The following is a 21,345-nucleotide window of genomic DNA, read 5'->3' on the forward strand; positions in this document are numbered from 1 at the left end:
TGGTTCCTTGTTCGTGTTGTGTATGAGCTGTGGATTAGCTTCAGCTCTGTTCCATGTCCTCTGCTGTCTGGGTCCCAGACCGAAGGAGCAGCCTTATGGGGCACATGCTATTTCCATAATAGAGGGAAATAGCAGGAGGTGAAACCAAGCAGTGGTTCTTTGAATGTTGCTCAAACCTGGCTTATGTATGTGTGCTAAGTCGCTTCATTGTGTCCAACTCTTTGCAACTCTATGGACTGTAACCCTCCAGGTTTCTCTGTTCATGGGATTCTCCAGGCAAGAGTACTGGAATGGGTTGCCATGCCCTTCTCCAGGGGATCTTCCCAACCGAGGGATTGAACCTGAGTCTCTTGTGTCTCTTACGTTGGGAGGGGTTCTTTACAGTAAGTGCCAGCTAGGAAACCTCATTCCTTATTCACAAGCCACTGGCCAAAGACAGTCCTATGGCTAGGACTGCTGTCACCATGGAGCTTTTATGGACAGTTGATGCTATCCCCATCAGCTTTAATGACACAAGGTACTGAACAAAGTATAGGTTTGTCTTTGGGGAAGGCCAGAGAATGTTTAAGAAGAGGAGTACCATCCATCAGAGGCACAAGCAGGCGATTGCAGTCACAGTATGATAAGGCTTTAGAGTGAGTCACTGTACTACTTCTGACTTTAAATTCACATGTAAAAGATGTATTTGTTCCTCTAAATTAGCTTTAGGGATTCTGTTAAGAAATAGTATGAGAATCCCTAGCCTGAACCTGAGGCTTGTTACGGGGAGCTCGCCCAGGGGAGGAGGAGAAAGGAGAGCTGGCCATAGTGGTCTTCACCTCTGTTCTGTGCTGTGCTAAGTCGCTTCAGTCGTGTCTGACTCTTTGTGACCCTATGGATGGTAGCCCACCAGGCTTCTCCATTTATGAGATTCTCCAAGTAAGAATAGTGGAGTGGGTTGCCATGCCTTCCTCTGGGGGATCTTCCTGACCCAGGGATGGAACCTGTGTCTCCTATGGCTCCTGCATTGCAGGTGGATTCTTTACCGCTGAGCCACCGGGGAAGCCTGGTCTTCACCTCTAGCCCTGGGCATATGCACACCGGCTGTGCTAGTGACAAAGAAGCTTCTCACCCTGGGTGGCCACCTGCCAACTTCCAGTGTTCCTCCTGGTGCCCCTTCTGTCCATTTGGACCACCTGTAGGCACATCCCTTACCTGGAGGCTCCTTAGTGCCGCATCCCTACACACACACACATATCCCTCCTTCCCTTATAGTCACGACTACCTGGCTCTATAAGGTCGCTCATTTTTAGCTCCTTCCCTGTGCTTGTGTTTTGCTTCTTCACTGTCAGTTGACAATTGTGGCCTGGGTCATGGCTTCCTTTCACATGGCCCCCAACATGCCTGCCACCGCACTGGGCATGTACCAAACACCCAGCAATGTACACAAAAGGAAGCCTTGCATTGAGAGGAAGCCGGCCCCCTGTTGGCTTGTCCATTGTGCTTTCTCTGCAGGGTCTCAGGTGACTGTGTGGGTGACAGTAGGAGTTACACGAGAGTGACTCCAGTATGTGCAGATTGAAACCCTCTTTCCTTCCCTTGGTTGTGTAATCGGTGTGGGGACTGAACAGCCCATCCGCTCACAAGGGGCCAGGGTTCATCTGCACTCGTGTGTTGCTTTGCAAACACTGGTGGCCTTTTCAAAGGTATGCATTTGTGTTTTCTAAGGGCAAGGACCGTATCTCCTCTTTCCTTGCCTTTAAAAGATTCCCCGTGGCACCTGATAAGCGCTACCTGCACAGTGGGTGCTCTGTCCCCTCTGCCTACCTCCCCTTCCTTTGAACCTGCAGCAGATACCAACGTGGTTCTGGGCCCGTGGGCCTTTGCAAAGACTGATTATATACTGCCTTGATCTAGAGAATTTTGCGGGTGAAAAAGGGAGGAAACCCTTAGACAATTGAGACCCAGGCCCCTAGCACAGTTGCATAATTAACCACACATGGAGTGCAATGCAGACTGTTCTCTCGGGCCCTTTGCGTGACAGACACAGTGATGGGGGACTGTTAAGAACTTGGCCCTGGAGTCAGTCAGACAGCGCTTGGAATCCTGGGTTGTGAATGTCATGATCTGTCACAGATTATTTAGCATCTGAGTCTCCTTTTCTTAAATCATAATGTAAAGATAATAGAATGCTGTTAATTGTTGTGGTCTTCTACATCTATTAAGTGATATCCTTCTCTCCTCCTGCTCTGAATCAGTTGAGACTTAGGAGTAAACAGCTGGCAGAGAGTGGCCAAAATACTCCCATCGCTACAGATGAAGGGATTGCCAAGAGAATGTATGTGTTTGGGGCTTCAAATTTTGAATCCTGGAATATGGTGGATGTTTCCACTCAGTCCTAGGCTAGACAGCCACAGGCGTCCTCTGGGGGAAAGACTGTTCAAACTTAGGTTTTGGATGGTTGAAGCAAAAGCATCACTCCTCAGTTGCTCCCAGGGGAAAGGGCTAGGCCTCACACGCAGCATCCAGAAGTAGACTGTTACTCTTTCTCCCTGCTCCCTGAGCAGCTGAGTGGTCTAGGCTTGCTCCACAGGCAGAGCCTCCGTAGTGGGGGTAAGGGGACATGGTGAAGCAGCCTTCAGCCCTCCATGTTTGTGGACCACAGATGTTAAATTTCATACTGATACTCGCATAGACAGTTATGGTTGAGCTTACCACTTATTAAAAGTAAGCCTCCCCATGCAGTGTTTTTAGACATTTATCTTATACATTTGTGAAAACATAAAAAGCCATTTCTTAGTTAACATTCTATAATTGAGGCCTTTAACAGAGATGAATTTCCTTTTGCTTTGTCTCTGCTTCTATGAGCCTAATCATGGTTAGAAGGGCACTGGCTGTTTCCCAAGGAGGCAAAGGAGGGGTCTACTTGGCAGTGTTCTTACAGCTTGTCCTGTCTGTCTTTTGCAGTGTAAGTTGGAGTTCCATGCTTGTTCTACCGGCAGAAGTCTCACCACCCTCTGTGATGGGCCATGTCCATGTCTCCCAGAGCCCGAGCCGCCAAAACACAAGGCAGAAAAGAATGGTGAGTGGGCATACTGAAGGGGGACTGGGTGGCCAGGGTGGCCTGATGTGGCCAAGGTCTGCCCCAGACACCAGGAACCTGGCCTTTAACAGAACCAATCTAGTTAAGGCTGGGGAGATGGATGTGCTTGGCGAGAGTACTCCGGTTTCATTTAGGAACTCCAAATTGAACCGCCTTCAACTTCCATTCGATAGAAAAAGAACTGGGAGTCTTTGAAAATAATTCTGTTAGACCAAGATATGCATTAGGTTCTTTCTAGAGGTCAAATTGGCTCTGGTGTAGGAAGGGCAGGGTTTCAGCATTAAGACCAGGCCTGCCCTGGGTGTGCCTTGGTCTACCTTGAACTCTAATCTCTAAATCCTTTGAACTTCTGAAAGCCAGATTTCAAAACATAGACTGCAGAGATGTCATGATGGTGAACAGTAGGCCCCCCCACTACTGGCAAAAGCATTTCTCTATGAATATATTCTACCGGGCATGTGGCACAGAGCCAAGGGATGGATGGAAGGAGAATAACTTCCCAGGGGCTGTGGGTTCCTTTCCATGGCTGAAAGGGGTGGGAAAGTCAGGCCTATCTGAATGTTTTCATGATGGAGAAAGTAATGTTGTCCCACTGGGCTCAGTCCCTTAAAAGCCTTCTGTAATGAAACCTAGATAGAAGCTTGCCTTCTGTGGAGCTGGGCTTTCTCAGCTGTAGCTGGCTGTACCATGAACAACGTTGGACATCTGTGTGTGAGTGTGTGCATGGCTGCACACACGTGTGCTCTAAAGTCCGAAGCTATTTGTGATGGAGGAAGATGAATAGGATGTGAGTGTTTATCCACTTGCCTCTTCCTAAGCTGTCTTGTCTTCTCCAAGGAACAGAGATGAAGATAGTCAAGTGTAAATTTGTTCATGGTAACCAAGGGAATAGTGTGTTACAAGGCTTTCTGGGAAGTTTAACCCAGGATGTGGAAGGACATTGTAAACTGTGAAACACTGGGGTCACAAATCATCTCCGTAGATTACTCTTAGTTACCAAAAAGCTGATCTCATTGCATTTTGACCTGATCATTTATAGAGCTCCAGGAAGAAATGTTAACTAATCTATATAAGCCTCCTTGAACTTTGGTTGGAAAACCCAAAGCCCTGTGTGGTAAGCAGCAAAATCTACAAGATTAACTTGTTTGGAGATGTCTTAAGACCCTTCTTAGGAAGACTCCATAACCTCTTATTTCAAATATATTCTTTATTGCTTTTATTTACTCTTCTGTTCTGAGACAAGCAAATTGATGCAAGGAAGTCATTTCTGTGATTTGCCTGTAGTTTTTTGTGAGAAGGTTTTGTGGTTCTTTAAACAAAGTACAACCCCTGTTACTTCATGGTGGGCTTGTCACATCTGATTAAATGAGATTTGTTCTCAAGTATGACTCGCCAGGTATGGCCTTGGGTGTGCTATTTATTTGTTTAGTCACTTATTAGTGAAAACTGGAACAAAGTCTTATCAAATGTATGCAAATAACTGCATTGGCATTAAAAGTAGAATTCTGAGAGGCTGGTGATAACAAGATTACCACTTGAAAGTATTTCATTTCCAAATGTTTGTAAAAGTAACTATTAGGTTAATAGTGAGAATAGGTCAGGAAGAAAGCATAAGAATTTTATTAAATGATTATCAGAAAAGAGAACTAAAAAATAATACCAGCAATATTCTAAAACCAATGATCAAAATTATATATCCTTCATTGGTTCCTGCAGTCTTATATAATTACTTTTTGTTCCACTGACCCTTGGGTCAACAGTTTGCTTTCATGAAGTCATCAGAGTCTGGGAACGGCCCTCTCAGTCTCTAGTATCATCTAGCTATTGTTTAAGAAATATCACCTTTGAAGCCTGTAGCAAGAAAGGCATCCGTTACTTGTACTAACTGGGCACAGTTCTTACCATGAGGCTCTGAGATTGCCCTTCTTGGTCAGAGATCCAATTTATGCTGTGGCTTAAAGCAAATATTTTATATAAGCATGCAGGAAAGTAAGAACTACCTACTGGTGATAAGGCAGAACATCTGTAGTTAATTTAGTACATATCCAACAATATTTTAGTGAAGGAGAGTATAATCCTCTATTAGGATACGGTGCTTAACTATTTAATACAGATTTGATCTGTGTTTCCCTGGAGGACAAAGGGCATATTACAGGCAGTGAGGGCACTGATAGAGCTCCAGGATCATTATGTGAAATGAAACATTTAAATGAAGAATATTCTACCTGGAGCAGAATCAGCCAAGGGAAGGCTGACTTTTTCCTTTGAGTTGACAATTCTTTCCACGTAGCTCTCACAATAGTTTGTGGCAGGCAGTGAGCACTGAACTGAGGTTGTGGCAACTGGGATAAAGAAGAGGGAATGGGTGCTCAAGAGGGATCAGAGATGAAATGAAGGGCAGCTTTCATTTGGCCACTTGGCTGTCAAGGTGGAGGGTGGAGGGCCATGCGCATCTATCCACCTTCCTTAACCTGGTGGCCGCCCCTCTCTGAAGCTGCATGCGGTGGGAGCGGCATTCACAGGCCACTCTGTCCATGAGACACTTTGTGGCTCTGAACGGTGTTGGGAGCACTCTTGTGTCTGTGCCTGTTACAGAAATGACATTTCATCGTCTCACAAATACAGGTGTATCAAAAATGTGACATTATTGTTGTTAATGATACTTTATTTTCAACCTACTTGGTCGCCGAAGAATCGATGCTTTTGAACTGTGGTGTTGGAGAAGACTCTTGAGAGTTCCTTATACTGCAAGGAGATCCAACCAGTCCATTCTAAAGGAGATCAATCCTGGATGTTCATTGGAGGGACTGATGCTAAAGCTGAAACTGCAATACTTTGGCCACCTCATGTGATGAGTTGACTCACTGGAAAAGACTCTGATGCTGGGAAAGGTTGGGGGCGGGAGGAGAAGGGGACGACAGAGAATGAGATGGCTGGATGGCATCACCGACTCTGTGGACATGAGTTTGAGTGTACTCCGGGAGTTGGTGATGGACAGGGAGGCCTGGCGTGCTGTGATTCATGGGGTCGTGGAGAGTCGGACACGACTGAGCGACTGAACTGAACTGAACCCTCTGTTTTGAACCTTGGTTTCTTCTGGTAATATAAACATTAGTGTAGTCATTTCCAGGTAAATTCTATGTATTTGGGATTGTATCTAAACTCTAGAAAGTAGGATTGGGATGGGGGCTTATGAGCGACCATATTGGTGTGAGGTGGTTCCTGCTGTGTCTCTTTCTTTGGCATCTGCCTCTCTGGAGTTTTGCTATTTTTAATTAGTTGTCCAGCAATGCTCACCCTCAGTGCAGCCAAGGAGAGATGTTCTAAGACCTCTGTGACCTCTGCTACACATGGTCATTCAGGTCACACTGAGTCCTCTTTCTTCCAAGTCCTGCACTTTTTGGTTCACTCATCCTCTCACCACCCCTCCATGGCCCTTTTCAGGGCCACACAAAGCTTGAGGATGTCCTTCTATGACCTTCTGATGTCAAGAAAGCCTGTGATGCGTTTGTTCTATCAAGCCATCCCTCCTCAAATCTGCCCGGCAACCATTTCTCTTCCAGGCAGAGGACATCTTTGCAAGACTGGTTTCACAATGGGCTTCATTAGTAGCGGGACACAGGTGCTGTTTGTTGTGGAGCTCCAGCTGCTGAGGGTTTCAGGATCACCTCTTCCTGCCTAGGACCCAGAGGTGACTTTGGAGACAGGAAAGTGCTGTGGTGGGCAGAACTTTCCCGGGAATGCAGCAGTCTCTGCCCGTGCTTCTCCTTCCCTAAATATGACCTCTTGCAACCCCAGTACTTGTGACCAGTACTGGGTGTGAACACCCAAGGTTTGCGAGGCCAGGATCTAACTTACTCTGTTTCTGATCTTGCTGTGCTTCTTCTAGCCTTTGGCTGTTTGAATTACAGCAAACCCAGTTCTTGCAAGTCAAAAGTGTCTTGTCTGATCAGATTTGGTTTCAAGAATATTTTTAGGAAATCAAAGACAAATTGTTGAATTTTGTGCTCTCTCTTTGTTTTTTCTGGCATCTTTTCTTTGATGTGGCTCCTGAGGGGATGGTAGAAGGTGGAGTCATCCTTTGCTACCTCTAAATATTTCCTCTCACATCTCAGTTGCCTTATGACCTTGGACAAGTTACTTAATTGCTTTATCTCTCATCTCTATGATGCCAAACCAACCTCAGGAGTATGAAGTAATGATAGTCCATAGGAAGGGAAAAATTAAAAAGAGGGATATGAGATTGAAATCCACACATTAAGCCTGGGTTTCTGTACCATCTCTAAGAGTTTCTCAGGAAAGATCCTTCCCCTATCTTTTCTGATATTGATGCCGAAAACTCAGCTTCTCTGTACATGGGTGCCAAATCGAACCTTGGAGACAGTTTTGGGTGAAGTAGAAAAGAATAGCTTTATTGCTTTGCCAGGCAAAGGGGGTCTCAGCTGGCTAATACCCTCAAAACGGTGTGTTCCAACTTGAAGAAGATAGTGAGACATTTTATAGTAATTGTTCAAAAAGGGCGTGATCAGCTCATGGACATTCTTTGATGGGTTGGTGGTTGGGTAAGTAGGAGTCAGCATCATCAACCTTCAGGTCCAACTGGCTTGGGGTCTGCGTGGTTGTGGGCAGCATACCATCATTAATCATCAACTTCTCCCACTTGGAGGGGGTTTCAGTATCTGCACGACAGCTCAATAGATTTTGTCTATCCATTGATGAGGAAACAGGACCTTGCCCCAAGGTTGCTCTTGACTGTTTCTCCCTAGTCTTGCATCCTTCCTGTCTAATTAACTTTACTGCTTGAATCTGCCCATTGGAACTCAGGGAAGGTTATGGAGGCTGAATGAAGGCTGCTTCCTATAATCAAAGAAATAGGAGACACAGGAAGACCTGTGCCCAGGAGCCCCACAGGGCCCTACACGCTATCAGTATTTTCTGGCACCCAACAGCCAGCCCAGCTAGGAAGTTACCTCTCACATCTAATGTGAAAACTGTAGTTCTGAGTTTTGTTCCTGCTTTTTCTTCAGTTTTCAATGAAGAATATGAGGAATGTCTGAAACACTCATTTTTTGAATTTTTTTTACAGTGGTTGAAATTTTAAGGCTAAAATAGTCTTAACTCTTATACTTAGTCTTGAAGATACGTTTCTTTTAAACTAGCCCCCTTCCTGGGGACATCTGCTCCTGTCCCTGCCCTGACTCCATCCCTCCTCTCGTCACCAAGACAGCCCTTTCCCCTGGCCTGTGCTCCACAGCCTTGTTCTCTCTGGAGGAGGGGCTCTGAGCTCCCTCCTGGCTGAGATGAACATTTCACAGTTTTAGGTATTCGGTCAGGGAAGATCTCCCCTAACTTCCTTCACACCATGTTGAGGGGACCCTGGTGTTCCTCAAAGGTGCCTCAGGCTTCCACACAGGAACCAGGGAAAGCCGAGTGGGTGGGGACTTCCAGTCTCCCCTAGAATGACTCCGTTTTTCTGCTTTACCACCTCAGATCACATTTGCAGGAAGAGCGTTTTGGCACCGGCAAGCCATCGTTCAGTTTCCATTCACTCCATGAGGAAACTGGGGGCTCTCCTCAGCTCAGATGGTGGATCGGTGTGGCTGGGGTCAGAGTCTGGCCTCTTCACTCGTGGGCTGTGCCTTTGTCCTCCCCTCTCCCCCCACCGTGTGTACTCCCTTAGGTAACAGCCAGCCAAGTCCGCAGCCTGAAGACGGTTGAGGGTCTATAGCTGTATTTGGCAGGAGCTAGTTATTTCTCCAGGGTCTGATGTCACTTGCCTGAGTCTTGAAGTGTGAACCATCAGGCAAAGAATGTCACTGTGTTCCCACAAGCAGCCAGGTTTGGAAGGCATTCTGTAGACTCGCTCCCACCCCACCCCCAACCTTTAGAGGAGGAAGTTGAGAAAATAGCACCATCTCTGAAGCCAGCTCCTTCTTTGCTTCTGTTGTCACAGGTTAGCTATTTTTGTTTTTAATTTTTCTCTGTGTTGTTTTATAACTGGAGTACAATTGCTTAAAAATGTTGTGTTAGTTGTTGCTATACAACAATGTGAATCAGCTATAAGTATATATATGTCCCCTTCCTCTTGAACCTCCCTTCCACCCCCCGCCAACTCATTTCACCCCTCTCGGTCGTCACAGAGCCCTGAGCTGAGCTCCCTGTGCTGTACAGCAACTCCCCATTAACTGTCTATTTTACACATGGTAGCATGTATATGTTAGTGTTACTCTCTCAATTCATCCAACCCTCTCTTTCCTCATCTGTGTCCACAAGTCCATTCTCTATTTATGCATCACTGTTCCTGCCCTGGAAATAGGTTCATCAGTACCATTTTTCTAGATTGTGAAAGCTTAACAGACACGCTAAAGTTAAGAGAATTTGGTGTCACCAAACTAGGTTAGCTTTTGGAACGGGGATGTGGGTCCAGCCACTTGGCCTCAGGAGTTCTGGAGAAGGCTGTGAGGCTGTCAGCGTTTCCTGGCCTGACCTTGCTAGGGGGTGGGGGCAGCATGGGGCCATGTTTGGTTCCACAGATCCTTCCAGCACAGCATGCTAAAGAGGAAATAACAACTTCCCTCCAGCTGAGCTATTTGGAACAGTAGAAAAGTAGTCTACAATGATTTTCTCTTCTCAAATGGTGATTTCAACCCAAGGGCTGGATTCTAGGGAAAAAAAGTCCTGGGTTGACAGACGGCTGTCTAATTCTATTACTTATCACAAGTCAAGTTGGGGAAATGTGTTTAAACGGGAACAGGAGGTGGTGCCAAAGAGACGGGATGAAGAGTTCTTCCTCGCTGTGATGTCTCAATGGAAAAATCCTAAAAGCATCCTGCTGCTGAGGCTCCCAGCAAAATGAAGATTTATCTTTGCATCCAGGAAAGAACATTTTTCTTTAATGCCTATTGTGTAACAGGGTGAAGGCCCCAGGCTTGCAAACTTGCAGTTTAAAAGCAGTTTCTGTTAACCTTTTCCATAGTTATTCAAGTCCACTCACTTATTATTCAGTACTATATTATGACCAGAAATTAAACATGTAAAGGTACATTTAATTTTTAGAGCCTTGTTATTATAAATGCCATGACCTTTTTTTTTTTTTTTTAAAAAAAAAAAAAAAGAAGCTTGAGAATCAAATTGGCAACTACATCCAAGAAGAAAAACGCACTTGTCAGGACTCTGGAGTTAAATACCGACTTGGGCTTTGAACTCAGATCCTTCTTCTGTGAGTTCGGCTCTGGGAAAGTATACCACAGGTTCTCCTGGCTATTCTGAAGCTTTCTCAGTCGCAACTGACAGGGGCAAGGCTGCAGGCGAAAAGACACAGGAGAGTAGACTGGGGCAGGGTGGCCAAAGTCATAGCCAGAGTCCAGAGAAGGAGATAGAGGCTTGTGCTAGAAATTAATGTCTTTGATAGTTCACTCAGACAGCTCTCTTCTGCCATTACTTTTTATTTATAAATTAATACCCATTCTTATATAAAATCCAAATATTATGGCAAAAGTGGCCCATATTCCCAGTTCTATTAGCTTTCTCTTCATAGGTTTCTGATTTTTTTTTTGGAAACATAAAGATGTTTGTTTTGTAAACATCTAATATACCTTTAAGACTGTTTGTTGTTGTTATTAAGTCACTGAGTCATGTCCGACTCTTTTGCAGTCCCTTGGATTGTAGCCCACCAGGCTCCTCTGACCATGGGGTTTCCCAGACAAGAATACTGGAGTGGGTTGCCAGTTCCTTCTACAGGGGATCTTGTGGACCCAGGGATCGAACCCGGGTCTCCTGCATTGGCAGACAGGTCCTTTACCACTGAACCACCAGGGAAGCCCCTGTAAAATAGTACTCATCCAAAAACCAGGATCATATTCTACACAATGTTTTGTGCCCTGCCTTTTTGTGTGTTTCGTAGATATGTTTTCATGGAAGGTCACATCTCTCTCTCTGCCCCCTCTGCCCCAGGCCCTTCCCACCACCACACCTCTCTCTTTCCAGCCAGTCTGCCAACTCTGCTCCCTTGAACTCCAGACTTAACTATGTGATGACTGCTCTGCATTTCTGTTTGGATGCTCCTAAGCATATCAGACTTAACATGTCCAGAATGAAACTCCCTATCTCCCCTATATCTGCCCCTTCCTCCTATATTGTATTTGCCACCTTAATTACTGTCATCTCCATAGTTCAATCTGTTCCATCTGCTAAAGTAAAACCAAAAACCAAAACTTCTTTCTCCCACATGCCACATATAATCATCATTTGAATCTGCTTTCAAATAGATTTCCTAATATAAGTACCTCTTACCACCTCCATGGTTGCTGCCCTAGTGGTCCCAAACATCCTCAAGTTTTATTTCAGTAGCTTCCGAGTTGATTTCCCGGCCTCTACATTCTCTTTTGAACTAGGAGTGAAACATTCTGTAAAATGGAAGTCATATTGTATGATTTCCTGTTCAGGACACGCCACTGACTTCCCCATCTTGTTAAGAGGAAAAGAGTAAATACTTCCAGTGACCTGCAAGACCCAGCATGATCAAGTCCCTGATCAGGTCCCAGTGGGTCCCTCAGATGTGCCATTTCACTCCTGCCTCAGCCTGGACATTGTTCCTAGACATCTACACACCTCCCTTCACCAGCCACCCTTCAGTCTCTGCACAAACACTGCCTTCTCAGCACTTCCATCTCTCTTTCCTCCTTTACTTTTCTTCTTCTTTTTTGAATATTTATTTTTATGCATTTATTTATTATTTGGCTGTGCTGGGTCTTAGTCATGGCACGTAGGATCTTCGATCTTCATTGCAGCATGCAGGATCTTTAGTTGCAGCATTCGAACTCTTAGTTGAGGCATGTGGGATCTAGTGCCCTGACCAGGGATTGAACCTGGGCCCCCTGAATTGGGAGCATGGAGTCTTAGCCACTGGATGACCAGGGAAGTCCCCCCTCCTTTATTTTTCTACAAAACAATTATCACCGTCCAATATATTAGATAATATGTTTATTCTGTTTATTGTGTGACTTGCCCAGCTAGAATGGAATTTGAGGGCTTTTTTTCTGGATTCTCAACAACTATTTGTCAAATGTTGACTTCGTCTCATTCTTCTGATAAAGTGAAAGTATTAGTCGCTCAGTCATGTCTGACTCTGTGCGATTCCATGGACTGTGGCCTGCCAGGCTCCTCTGTCCATGAAATTCTCCAGGCAAGAATACTGGAGTGGGTTGCCATTCCACTCCTCTGAAAGTGTTGTCTATTATATAGATGTACCATAGATTCTGATGTATAAAATGGCAAAAAGAGAGAGATTTACTGTGGTAAGAAATCATCTGTAGAAGGTGCTTAATATGTATATTAAACCCTTGGTGTGTGTTTAATTTTTCCAGCAACCAAACAAAGCTGGTGAGAAAATTTGGAGTTTGGAGCTTTCTGGTACCTTGCCTAGGGCCACCCAGCTAATAAATGAAAGAACAGGGGCTTGAAGTCTTTTCTAGTACCTGTGCTCTTCTCACATTATACTGTGTTCTTAACCTAAATTGAATGTCCATTGAAAAGGCAGACTTCCTGTGGAAAAAGAAAAATAGTAAAAAAAAAAGTACATTCATGCATTTTAAACTAAATTTCCCCATGCTTTCAGTGCTCAGAGAATGCAGTCCGTCACTGATACCACGGCCCTCTCTGATGGGATTTCTCCAAGGTGAGAGAATCAATGTCCTCGCTCACTTTCTCTTCTTTCTTTCTGCGAGCGCACTTCGCTCTCTGAAGTTTATCAAAACCCTGGCGTGGGCTCATTCCTCACCACTGCATTACGCTTTCTGATAGCCACAAGTTTCTGACCTAGCTTCTTAAAGATAAAAATTCATTTGTAATCTGTCCTCAAGTCGACTGTTCTTCCGTTGCCCTGCTATCTATTGCTGTGAGAAGAAAAGACAGCATTACAATACAAAAGTAAATTGAAATTATAATCGAAAGAGAGCAAGTGGCTGCCCTGCTACCAAGCCAGCTGCTTCATAAAATCTCGGTAGTCCTTGTCCTTGCTAGAGTCAAGGGCTGTAGTGGGCACCTGGGCCTTGCAGAGAGGACTGCGCAAAGGAAGGGCAGTACCTTCCTAACAGGTATAGTGAGAATTCGGTGAGCTCAATTTCAACTATAGATATGAAATTCAAAAAATATAGCTTTGGACTTCCCTGGTGGTCCAGTGGTTTGGAATCCAACTGCCAGTGCAGCAGACATAGGTTTGATTCCTGGTCTGGGAAGATCCCATATTCCACAGAACAACTGAGCCCATGTGCCACAACTACCGAAGCCCATGTACCCTAGAGCCTGTGATCTGCAACAAGAGAAGCCCCCACAGTGAGATGCCTGCACACTGCAACTGGAACATGGCCCCCACTCACTGCAACTAGAGAAAGCTTGCATGCAGCAATGAAGACCCAATGCAGCCAAAAATAAATACATAAATAAATGGAATTTAAAAATATAGCTGTTATCATCATCATTTTGATACTGGTTCTCTTTAAAAACTCAAACGGCACTTAGACATAAAGGAGGCTTTGATTATTTAACTTGAGGAACATATAAGGATGCCAGATAAAGCTTGAATAAGCAGTTGTTTGCATATGTGGTAATAGATATTCAGATCGCTTAGGAGTGTAGCCACAACAAAAACAACAAGCCAGCTCTCCTCAGTCTGTGGAGATCAGGAGAGATGAGAGATCTGTGAGATGTTTTCCAAGCACAGTGATGTCATGAGGGTGAAACCTTGTGTTCCTCTCCTCATCCCAGGGTCCCTCTCCCCAACTTGAAAAGAAGCAACTTTATGGTAAGAGATGGTAGATCTCCTTACACAGTAGAGGTTCTGCCTGTGCTTCTCATCACTGAAGACCTAGCATGAGCTAAGGAAAGAAACAGTTTCAGCATGGCTTAGGGGCAGTTCTGGGAGGTGGAAGCACCAGGACACTGGGGCCGAGGTGATGATGAGGTCGATTATGGTTCTGTAGGATCTAAGCATTGCTGTTTTCAGAGTTCCCAGTGATGCATGCACTCATGGGTCATGTAGTGTATGTCCTTGATATTTGACTTCACCCTGAAGAAGTCTCTGTGTAAGGAACCAGTGCAGCTGACCTGTTCTATTCCATGTCTGCCTGGGAATCTCAAGAAGCCTATTGCATGGGCCTGTTTCCCCCAGCCCCCAACTTCATCCATTTATTTTGGCATCCTTGGCCTGACTATGCTTTGTCCAAGCTTGAATCTCCTGAATGGCTCCTTCTAGCATGCAATGTGTTGGGGGTGGGGTGAGGCTAACACCCCAGTGAGTCCTCTGTGTTCTGCTTAGCTCTAGCGTCTAAAATCACTCAGCAAAGGGGCACTCATGCTGTGCAACTGCATTTAGAAGGTGAATGTCAACGACCAAAAGATTAGTGCTGACAGGTAGTTTGATTAGAATTGTGATCATGTACCAATGCACAGGGCCAAGTAACACTCCAAAGACAATGACTTTCAAAACATTACTTGAAGCCAAGTTTAAAGAGATAGCCCCTTTTATGGGGACTTCTAATTCTGTGGAACTACCTCCCTGAGAATTGATGCTTTTGAACTGTGGTGCTGGAGAAGACTCTTGAGTCCCTTGGACTGCAAGGAGATCCAACCAGTCCATTCTAAAGGAGATCAATCCTGGGTGTTCATTGGAAGGACTGATGCTAAAGCTGAAACTCCAATACTTTGGCCACCTCATGCAACGAGTTGATTCACTGGAAAAGACTCTGATGCTGGGAAAGGTTGGGGGCGGGAGGAGAAGGGGACGACAGAGAATGAGATGGCTGGATGGCATCACTGACTCTGTGGACATGAGTTTGAGTGAACTCCGGGAGTTGGTGATGGACAGGGAGGTCTGGCGTGCCGTGATTCATGGGGTCGCGGAGAGTCGGACATGACTGGGTGACTGAACTGAACTGAACTGACTACCCTGAGAGGTTGTTACTGAGGCTGAAGAGATCTGGACCCCTGACTACATCCCTCCAGATCTTAGCACTTAGGTGACTCTCCCAAGCCAGGCCAGTCCAGGGGGTGTTCAGAGCTTCACACAGTAGCACGGGGTGGGGGGGGCATGTCCCCTTACTCCTGTGGCCTGATCTGCACTTGGACCCCCGTCTGGGGCCCAGTTCCTTCAGGCCCTCCCCAGGCTCCAGGACCTGGTACCTACACGTCTCCCAGAGCCCCTGTCCAACTTCTCCTCCCTGGGAATTGAGAGGCAGCTGCTGGGGAAGGCAGCTATGCTAGCCACTCTACCACCAATGCCTCATAAGGATGGTTACTGTAGAGTCTCGTCACCTCCCAGGCTCCTGCATGTGATTCTGCACCTGCCAGTCTGTCCTCGCCACCTGGATCTTCTGCCCCAGCCTTCCCTGCAGCTCCCTGCTGTGAGCACCATGCCCAGCACATGCAGGGGCCAGTGTGCAGCATATATCAGGCTGCCTTCAATCACTGTAGAACCAGTTCATGGAGGAAAGGTATAGGCTCCTAAGGTTTTCAGAGTATGTTGATATCCTTGAGCTTGTGGCTGTTGCAGCCCTTGAAACTGTTGAGGATTGTAGGTGAATTAGGTTCCTAGGTTGGAGATATGGGAGCAGTGATTCTGAGACACCCATCTCTGGCCTTCCTTGCATTAGTCATTCTGGGGCATGAGCTCATGCTGGAATATAACACCATGTGTGTTTCTGGTTTGGTTCAGATGGCATCATCCAGCCTGAGTTCACCCAGTTCTCCTCTCTGCTTGTATCCTCCCTCTAACTTAGCTTTCTGAGGCCTCAAGTTGTCTCAGGAAGATAATGATTTTTGCCCTGATGACAGAAGTACAGTATTCTCTGGAATAGAACATTTCATTTGGTTCAGGAACGGGCTCTCATGAGAACACAGAGAACACTTCTAGGCAAAGGAGACAGTAGAGTTTGTTCTCATTTGGGTTGAGAGCTTCTGGTACAAAATGAGTGCATACTTCCATGTGAGATAGCTGGATTAAATACTGATTATCTCTGCCCCCAATCGGAAACTAGCCTATTCGGGGAAAATGTAGTGAACTAGAATAACAGTGATCTGTGACTTCATGAACCTTGATTCTGATGTCTTCTAAGCCCTAATGAAAATTAAAATTTTAAAGCTTAAGACAATACTCTGACAGCTTTTTTGTTTTGTTTTTTTCCTAAAACTGAGGGCAGTGATTGAGTCTGTAGATAGTGAGCAGTATGGCTCCATTCACCCAGAGTCTGTCCATCTGTTCATTCATCTAGCATTAATTAAATGCCGATTTTGTCCCCAGGTTCTATGCTGCAACTCCCCTAAGCAGGATGACAAGAAAGCAACACCCAACATATCAATAACTTGTTATTTGAGTGTCTATATAGAGGGCTCACTTCTGTCCCAAAGTATCAGTTGTCTCTGGCTGGGCTGTTTTCCATCTCTTTATGAAGTTGGGTTTATCTGTCTGGGGCTCCAAAGGCACTTCTATTCTTTTCTGAGTGCTTAGTTAGAATTTTGACCTGTGTTGTAGTCCCAGTGGTCAGAAGAGCTAGACTTTACCTCATGTGGTTGAGACAAGGAAACTAACCTAACCTAAGTATTATCTATCCACTAGATCATCATCACCTTGAAAGCAAGAGTTTTGTCTATTTTACTTGTCTTTATATCCCTAGCATAGGGTCCATTGCATGAGTGGATATGACTAAGTATAAATATAAATTTGTAGCATTTCTCTTACATAGTTATAATAATTACAGCAGTGTTTAAATACATAAATATCCAGGTTCAGTTTGGTGCCTTCCTCCTTCATTCTGTTATGAGTTGTTATTCTTTTTATGTATAGTAGAGACACACCTCCTTCTCAATTTACTCTCAGACTTCTGATTGGGTCCAAAATGTCTGAATTGTTTTACCCAGTCTTTTTCTTTGATAACCATCCTGAATACTTGGCTCTTTCAGGGTCCTGTGCCCATGGTTTGTTGCCTCCTTGTCCATAAGCAGCAGTTAAAGGAGAGATCACAGTCAAGGTCACTAGCGTACCTTTTGCGCGTTGAAGGGTTCTCTCCATCTTACCTCCTGTGGGTCTCTAACTGTGTGTATCTTCCAGTTTTGATGCAAATACATCTGTAACTCCCCTTATTCACCCTCAAAATACATATTATGGGGCTTGCCAAGAAGCCAGTATTATATTCTAGCAGACACATTGGCTGGGGAATCAGACAACTAATTGTGCGATTGAAATCCAGCCCCCAAACTCCTTAGTTGTGTGGCTTTGGGAAAACTGTTTCTCTAAGTATCAGCTTCCACATCTGAAAAAAAAAAAAAAACAGAGAATACAGATCTGTCTCAAAAGATTATTATAAGAATGAAATGAATTTAATAAGATAATTATGAAAGCTGCTGGTTCTGAAGGATGCTTGATAAATATATATTTTCCTTCTTTCTTTTGGTAACACACGTGAGTATCCTGGTCTGCTGTTTGTGTGGTTTGCTAGTACACTGCCTTCTGAAAGACCTCTGCATCCTAAAATCAGTTTTGACAACACTAGCAGACACTGTTAGTTGTTGGTCTCATCCCGGTTCAATTCTGATTTTCTTTGAGGAAGAATGTGCATGATGACATCTTTAGTTTCCCAGTTTCTCTTCCAGCTGGGGGTGTGGCCCAGTGAGTCAGTCCTGATCAGTGAAATGCAAGTCAAGCTTTCTGGAGATTTCTGAGAAAGCTATGGCTTTCATGAAAATCACAGGTTGCAGTGGAGCAACCATTTTATAACTATGAGGGTTCCCACCTAGGATGACTGGGCAGGGGCATTGAAAGAAACTTCATCCCCCTGAGTAAAAGTCATGACTGCCTCTCTCCTAACTGATGTTACAAGGTAAACCCCAAAGGGTTTCAGTCACTGTTCATCAAGCTTTCTATTATTTGTAGCTAAACACATTTTTCTAGTTGACACAGAGCGCCTTCCCTTTAAAGATCATTTGCTTAGATATGGATCATGCTTCTGTGTGAAGTCAGGTGCTCCCAAGAAGTCAGGGTCAATGGTAACTTGGTGTCTAGGGAAGGGGAGGTCTGAGTTGATCTCAGGACCATCACTCAGTGTGTCAGGAGACCATATGGTTCTCAGAACCAGCCACAGGAGCTTGAATTGGTCTGGTGTGGGAGCATCTGACCTGTGAGTATGGTGGTATGGATGTTCTGAATGTCTTGCATAGGTTTCTGAGGAGGGAGCAGAAAGGATATTTCATGATACCAGTGAGCGAGGAGTGTTGGACTGGAACACAGTGTACACGAGGGTGAGCAGAAGGAACTGTCAAACTGGAAAAGATAGGCATGTGGGAAAAGGCAGTAGACACATGTACATTTTGAAATAGCATTTAAAAAACCTATAGAAGTTTCACATGTTTGTTACAGAACATTAAAAGAATTATAAAAAAATCCAGGTAGAAAGTTTAAAATTACCTGTAGTCTCCCAGTCTGAGTATAATCACATACTACTTTTAAATCATTATTATTAGCTTAATGCTACTTAATAATATTCTCATATCATCAATTATTCTTTTAAAACTTGATTTTTAGTTGCCGCCATGTGTCTGATTTTATAAATTCTCTTTAATTTCTAGTCCTCTATTGAGCACTTAGCTTTTCTCTGATTTTTCATTATTATAAATACTGCTTTTGTGAACATCATTAGGTATTAATATTGTACATATCTTAATTATTTTCATAAGATACAGCCCTAGCAGTAGAATTTCTGGGTAAAATGATATGCATACTGTAAGTCTTTTGTCACATACCAGCAGAATTTCTTCCAGAAAACATATACCATAAACAATGTATGAAAATGCCTATTTAGAAGACACTTATCAACTTTGGATACTGTAATTTTTAAAGTATTTTCCTATTTTGTGAGTGTTTTAAAAGGTACTTTTATTAGTTAGGACTTGGCTTAGCAGTGCATAATCAACACTCCAGTGCTCAAATAACAGTGGCTTAAGCAAAAGAGGGTTATTTTTTATATAAAGTAAGTCAAGTGGTAGGAAGTCCAGGGCTGGTATGGAACATCTCAGTTATCAAGTACCTTTTCATTTTATTGCTCTGATGACCTTGGGACAACTTTATGGTCCAGCTAGAGCTCTTTATGGTTCAGCTCTGGTCTTGCTAGAGCTCCAGCCATTGCTATCTGTAGTCCAGTCAACAGAAAAAAGGAAGGAGCAAAGGAGGGCACAGGACTTTCCTTCAAGCAGACCCCTGTGCTGGATATAATTCATCTTACATATCAATGGCTGACTTAGTCTGAGTTTAGTTTGAATAAAGTGTCATGGTCTACCTAGATGCTGGGGAATATGGAGTTTTAAGGTGGAAAACTACAGATCAGAGTTTTTGTTACTAAAGAAAATCAGAGAAATGGATCCTGGGAGACCATTATCTGGCTCTGTCCAAGTCTGATTTTTTTTTACTTCTTTGACTACACTGCAGGTTTAGCATTTTTCATATATATATATATATATATATAAGCAGAGTACCAGAGCTTCTGTGTACTTCGCAAAGTACTGACTCATTAGAAAAGACCCTGATGCCAGGAAGCATTGAAGGCAGGAGGAGAAGGGGACGACAGAGGATGAGATGGTTGGATGGCATCATCAACTCAATGGACATGAGTTTGAGCAAGCTCTGGGAATTGGTGATGGACAGGGAAGCCTGGCATGCTGCAGTCCGGGGGGGCTGCAAAGAGTCGGACATGACTGAGTGACTGAACTGATATATATTTCATATATATATATGAAAATATTTGTAATTCTTTTTATGAATTGTCTCATATATGCTATTCTTTCCATTTCACAGTACTTTTCCAAATAATTTATAAGGCAGTTCTTTTACATATAAAGGATATAAATCACATTTAAAAAAATTTGTTGCTTGCCTTTAATGGTGTTTTCTCATAGACTAAGATTTTGATGTTTTTATCCAGATAGGTCCATCATTTTTCTTTTTTGCTGTTGGAGTTTCTGCCTTTGATGTACATTTAGAAATCTCCCAACTCGGGCCAGATAAAAATTTCACCTGTGTTTCCATTTTGTTCTTTTAAGGGTTGAATTTTTCATATCTGATGCATTAGGCCAGTGGCATTCAAACAAGGAAAACAGTTTTTATTGTGATCCAGTACTTAAAGCTTCCATCAGGCAATATCCACTCGTATTCTGTATAAAATGTGCCATTTTCTGTTCTCTGTCATTATACTTCATATTTTAGAAATTTATATTCATCACCCATACATGCATTGTGACCAGTAGTTGGAGAAAATACTATTTTAATCAATCTAATACTTATTCTGAGGTATACTGTGAGAAATGGAACCATAGGGGTATTATTTTTCCTTTTTTAAATAGCCAGTTTTCTTAATGATTTTTAATCTTAATTCATCTTTTCATCTAACAAGAAACTATCCTCTTTTTCACATTTTTCATGGTTGTCCTTGCCTGTTCTCCCAGATGATATTAAAAATCATTTTGAAAACTTGCAGAAGATGAGATTTAGATGGGATTTACAAAGTAATTTGAGATGAGTGGTAGCTTTACACTTAAGTTGCTCCATCTGGAAATGTGGCACAGTTCTTCCCAGTTTCTCAGGAAGTGTCTACAGTTTCCTTTCAGATGGGCTCCTGCATCCCTCATTACACCTATGACTAGAGAGCTGATGTTTGTCATTGCTTTTTGTGAATGAGATTTGTTTTTTATTTCTGTTAAAATGATTATTTCTTTCAAACAGGAAATCTTGATTCTCACAGCTTTTTATCATTTTGGATTTTCTAGAGAAGACTATGTCATCTACAGATAATGGGCATCTTATCTTCCTCTCCAGTGTAAATTTTAAGAAATTGCTGCCGTTTGGGGATTTCTCACTATTGCTAAACACTGTGTGTCGTGTGTATGTTTTCATATAGTCATCCTGAAAGCTCAGTGATGGGAGATACTGTTATCTCCATTTAAAGCTGAGAAAATAGACCTTGTTAATTCCAAATGCTCAAGGTCACACATCTAGCAAATGGTAGAGCCAGGATTTGAACCCAGATGCGTCCGACTTCTAGGCCTGAGCTTTTAAGTACTTCACTCTATTGCCTGTGTGTATGTTACACTTCTCTTCTGGGACTCAGTGGGCTTCCCAGGTGGTGCTAGTTGTAAAGAACCTGCCTAATGCAGGAAATGCAAGAGACATGTGTTTGATCTCTGGGTCAGAAGATCCCCTGGAGAAGGGCATGGCAACCCACTCC

At 43.8% G+C, this 21,345-nt stretch overlaps 1 protein-coding gene across 4 annotated transcripts in view; it reads left to right on the forward strand.

Annotated features, from left to right (window-relative positions):
* The window catches only part of SPOCK1 (SPARC (osteonectin), cwcv and kazal like domains proteoglycan 1), a 593,321-nt gene that overhangs the window by 458,449 nt on the left and 113,527 nt on the right, over positions 1–21,345 (forward strand). For 2 of the 4 annotated variants that reach the window (XM_055428906.2, XM_055428908.2), the window contains exons 6-7: positions 2,947–3,061; positions 12,699–12,758. In XM_055428906.2, the coding sequence (XP_055284881.2) occupies positions 2,947–3,061; positions 12,699–12,758 (175 nt within the window). The remainder of the gene's footprint in view (positions 1–2,946; positions 3,062–12,698; positions 12,759–21,345) is intronic. The other 2 variants (XM_055428907.2, XM_055428909.2) reach the window with 1 other exon arrangement.

The sequence above is a fragment of the Moschus berezovskii genome, chromosome 8 (genome assembly GCF_049115385.1).
Source record: "Moschus berezovskii isolate FMDL1 chromosome 8, NW_MosBer_1.0, whole genome shotgun sequence".
NCBI classification, from domain to species: domain Eukaryota; kingdom Metazoa; phylum Chordata; class Mammalia; order Artiodactyla; family Moschidae; genus Moschus; species Moschus berezovskii.